This window comes from Limulus polyphemus, unplaced genomic scaffold (assembly GCF_000517525.1).
Source record: "Limulus polyphemus unplaced genomic scaffold, Limulus_polyphemus-2.1.2 Scaffold7514, whole genome shotgun sequence".
Lineage (NCBI taxonomy): Eukaryota > Metazoa > Arthropoda > Merostomata > Xiphosura > Limulidae > Limulus > Limulus polyphemus.
The window spans coordinates 7787-12917 of NW_013673124.1; the positions used below are offsets into that span (position 1 = coordinate 7787).

Consider the following 5131-nt stretch of genomic DNA (forward strand, 5'->3'; position numbering starts at 1 on the left):
TCAATTATTCACTGTCTATACACACATTGCCGCGTCACGTTGTCACCCTCTTATATATACCAGCCTACCCTATCTAGTAAATACTAGAGCATTCCTGAAGGAACAAGATAGTTTTAGAAACTAGAGGGCGCCACACCAGTCACGTGACCTCGATGACGCAACACTATCCTGGCTATTGTGGGATATCATGCTTCATTTGACTTTCAAAAGTGAGGCCAGTGAAAGTAAACACAGAAACAGTAATGTTGAAATGTTTTAGAATCATTATTCAGATTAATGCCTAGCCCCAACTTCTCAAACCCCAACCTTCCCCAGAAATCCACTTCTCAAGCCATGCCTGTTATTAACCTCTATTGTTCTCTGAATCCCCAACTTTCAGTGGGCGGTCAGTCTTTGTTGCTAGGAGCACGTTTTTTAACTAAACCAATTATTGACTGTAACTTTCAGTACTGTGTAAGTTGCCACAAAGATTAGGGCTTAGATGCCATTTTCTATTACCCAGCTTCAGCTGTTTTTAACTTTGATCCTCAGCCGGAGCCGAGTATTACCGGGTAGCCCAATAACCGGCCGGGTACCCGTGCATCTCTCCTATAAAGTGAACTCACCCAACCTATACTATAAAATGGTCTACATGAATAGTGTCATGAAGATTAACTATTTAGTATTTTTTATTATCTACAGATAAATGATTCAAATATTCCTGTAACTTTATAGATCATATATAGTTGAGACATTTTAGAAAGATATAAGGGTACTTCAGAGATTGGTAAACATGTCTGTAAATCCCTTGTACTTGTTTTAATAATTCAGACTTACGAGTGTCACTGCATTTGTTTCTTACCAGTGCACACGATATCCGTCCTCCCACCCTGGCCTTCCAGCCTCGATACACTCTCTCTCTTGTAGCTCCTGTTGCTAAGACTCCTACCACCAACAAGAATACACAGACAACACCCATCACTCCTCCAATCACAACAAATATGACTCGAAGATCTGTCAATCTGAGAAAGATTTTTACTAAAATCAATAAGAATAATATAATCACCAGTTTTTTCCACCTGGTGCTTCATAAAAAAAAAGAAGTCAAAATGAGATTCAATTATATTTTATAGGAGGTCACCTTATTACCCATATTCTGTGTTTCATTAAATAAGTCAAACTCTGCTTGATAGGACAGATGTAACCACTAACAGTAAGTTTCAGTAAAGAAGAGAAATGTTAACTTTTGTACCAAACAACTTAATTTAAATATAATTCACTTTCAAAAATCAACTTGAATGAAAAGATCAATTAACGAACACTAAATCTGATTAATGATTTATTAGTCCTAGTTAACTTCTTTGTAACGTACACATGGAGATTAAACTACTCCTTTATTTGAGGATTGATAACTTGTCCGAGCTATTTAATATTGAAGATTCGTGTCTGACAATCAGTTATGCAGTACTTTCACAATCTATACACTAGACAAGTTCAGTTAAGAACTGCATAGATAATGTTCTTTTTTTTTTATCTTCTCAATCAATAAAAGACATTTGATAGACTATCTCATAAGAAAATATTTTTAATAGTTCCCATTATCGGGAGATTAATGTAAAATATCCACTTTCAACTCTATAAAGATAACACATTATGTACAGAATGTTTTGATAACAACTTACCTGAGATCACCACTTGTACTGTCGTCCAGCAAATTCAACGAAGAAGAGGACATATTAGAATAAAATTAGAAACTATATTTCTAATCTTATATACATTTGAAAAGAAAATGTAATACAACTTTTAAGGACCTATTACAGGATAATTAACAATTTAAAAATCCACCAAGGTCATCATAAATATTTCAATTAACGTAAATCATTCGTACAATTCAATTACAGACAAATTACTTCTGTACAGATTATATTCAGGCTTTCTGATGATACTGTGAAGTATTCCAAGTTCAATTGAAAAGTCAAGCCCTAATACAATGTTTTAAAAACTCAATTCTAAGTATGTAGTTTAAATCAACAAAAGATATGCAATGTATATGTGCTTACAGAAAATTTGAGAATAACAACTCAAATGATATACAATTTACTATTTTTACTTTAAAGTTCATTCTGAATTAGTTTATTTTTGTTTACATGTTTTCCATAAAATTAATTTGCTTTATTTACCCATGAAATCTGATGTGAAACAAATCTTCAAATATTTTTAAAGTTAATGCTGCTCCTCTGTACATAGACCCTAAAAAGAGCCCTGAGCCTGCAACACACATTACTGTAGCAATCAGAGTGGCATAAGGGATCCTGGACATACATCGTAAACATCCACCACAACAACCTGGAAGAGAAAACATAATAATGTAGTATATAAACAAGTACAAAATATGAAACAAAACTACAGGTTTAGTTGAACTAATAATAAGAAAATAGTTTAGGCTTAATGCACTTTTAAACATGTTATCCTCTAATCAGTCCCTTCACAACTTTTTCTGATAGAAAAGTATATAATATGATGTATTTTACTCAATACAGAGCTCATCAGCCCAGCTGGGACACAACAAACATACTATCCCATGTACTGAGTGAAACACATTGTCCATGGTGGATATAGCAGGCAGAGTGTGGATAATATATATATTCTTTTTATAGGAAAATCCCTATGAGTCTCAATAAATATAATAGTGTTAAAAGCATAAAATCCTAGTACTATTGTCCTATGGCAAATACACTTGATTATAATCATGTTTTATCACCAAAGATGTCCACACTTTTGTCATAATAATAGTCTAGACACCAAGTTGTGTCTTATAGTCCATACACTGAAGACTGTGGTTTTTTATAGATGTCATTAGTGGACACCACATTGTGTCTTGTAGTCCATACACTGAAGACTGTGGTTTTATAGATGTCAATAGTGGATCCCACATTGTGTCTTGTAGTCCATACACTGAAGACTATGGTTTTATAGATGTCATTAGTGGATCCCACGTTGTGTCTTGTAGTCCATACACTGAAGACTGTGGTTTTATAAATGTAAACGGTGGATTCCACATTGTGTGTTATAGTCCATACACTGAAGACTGTGGTTTTTATAGATGTCATTAGTGGACACCACATTGTGTCTTATAGTCCAACACTGAAGACTGTGGTTTTATAGATGTCAACAGTGGACACCACATTGTGTCTTATAGTCCATACACTGAAGACTGTGGTTTTATAGATGTAATTAGTGGATCCCACATTCACAGTCTTTAGTGTATGAACCATAAGATATAACGTGGAATCCACTGTTTACATTTATAAAACCACAGTCTTCAGTGTATGGACTACAAGACACAACGTGGGATCCACTAATGACATCTATAAAACCACAGTCTTCAGTGTATGGATTATAAGACACTTTTTACAAGTGTAAACAGTGGATTGTGAAGTTCAAGTTTTCTTCAAAAAATGTGTAATCAAACTGAGTTCTACTCACTTTGCTAAACAAGGAAGATGATGAAGTCATTTTCATGATCTTCATATCAGTTTCTGACACAAGAGTTTGGCAAATTGTTGTATTATCATCCTTGACTGGAAATAGTGTTTCTTGTCAAGCACGTACAAGGCAATAATATTTGGACTAACCACAGGATAAGAAATTCCTGAAAAGTAGCTAAAATGATACAGGGTATCAGAACTACAGATATGGGATATCAGGACTACAGCTCCTTAGAGCACTAGTGATGTGTGTATAATATCTGGACCACATTGATTTAACAAATAGTTGTGATAGATATCCTTGCAACTAACTTACTCTGTCTACTAAGATATTTATATGACTTACCACAGCAGTATTACAATTTCTGTAAATTGAGAGAACGTTAGATTTTGTTGTTTTAGGAACAACTGTGATCGAAAACTTTTCCTCCACTAATCTTACCTTTCAGAATGGTTACACTTACAGAACCTTTTTTTGTCTTCTCGTTCAGTTTCAGTCTTTTACTTTTCTACTACACATAGAGAATACGAATAAAGCATACAACACTCAGAGCATATGTAACAAACAAAGGGTTTTTATATAAAGAAACACGTTTTACGGCGACAATTTAATTATAGTTTATACCATTTCGTAGTTTTGGCCATTCTTTTCTTCATCTGTCAATGTGATGAGTATCACGTTTACAGTTATAGCTAATTGAGGGCAGTTATTCAGACACAAATATAGAAAACATATTGATTATCTACTATTATAGTTTAATGTGTGAACTGATTTACATACCAAAACACACTGACCATCTAATATTATAGAGTTAAATATGTGAACTGATTTACATACCAAAGTACCCGTTCCGGTAGTTCATTACCACCATTTTGGGGATCAAAGGATATGCGGTCCTCGTGTATGATGATGTCGATACCGACTAAGTCAAGAACGTCTTACGTCTAAAGGTCTGTGATTTGATCACACAGTTATCGAAGATCAAACAGACAGACTTTTAACTACCACAGATTAGCTGGAACTCTACAGCCTCGTATGCAAAACAAAACTGAAACTTGGATGTGTGTTTTTTTTGTGGATGCTAATTTCTGCCTGTTCGAAAAATACACTATAATATTGTCTTGGTTCTTGATAGTACATAAAATTTTCTGCTGTGAAGAACCTTTAAAAACTTTCACAGCTGTTTCAACCTGAAACGCAAGCTATTGACAGTTGGAGTGTATGCAGGTCGATTTCTGAGAATGGTGGATTTTACTGCATCTATACTGCAGCGGTTCATGACGAAAGAGTTCCTGGCGCCAAACAAATTAGATTTATTTTCAAGACCATACACCTGCATTACTCTCACCAACTGACAAAACACTGTTGACGAGTAAAGTATTACAGGAGAGTGTGTTTGAATAATAATAATACCGTTTTTCAAATGTATGTGTAAAAACAAGTGTAAATAGTAACTCGTGTATAATAATACATAATAAATATATTTTCAAATTTATAAAAAAAAACTTAATGATTTATAAAATAATAACCTATATCCTTTCAACAACATTGTACAGAACACCAACTCGAGAGAGTTCTGACTTATAACACACACACACATTTTATAGCCATCAGGTTGGGAGAGTTTTGACTTATAACACAGACACCAGGTCTGGAGACTTAT

The 5131-nt window shown here is 34.1% G+C and overlaps 1 protein-coding gene across 1 annotated transcript in view; it reads right to left on the bottom strand.

Annotated features, from left to right (window-relative positions):
- The window catches only part of LOC106474675 (neuronal membrane glycoprotein M6-a-like), a gene marked incomplete at its 3' end in the record, with an annotated part of 9168 nt that extends 4360 nt beyond the window's left edge, over positions 1-4808 (bottom strand). The window contains exons 1-4 of the mRNA XM_013935366.2: positions 4306-4808; positions 2160-2325; positions 1662-1679; positions 842-1001 (exon numbers count right to left, since the gene is read on the bottom strand). Coding sequence (XP_013790820.2) covers positions 842-1001; positions 1662-1679; positions 2160-2325; positions 4306-4339 — 378 coding nt within the window. The remainder of the gene's footprint in view (positions 1-841; positions 1002-1661; positions 1680-2159; positions 2326-4305) is intronic.
- Positions 4809-5131: the final 323 nt, after the last annotated feature.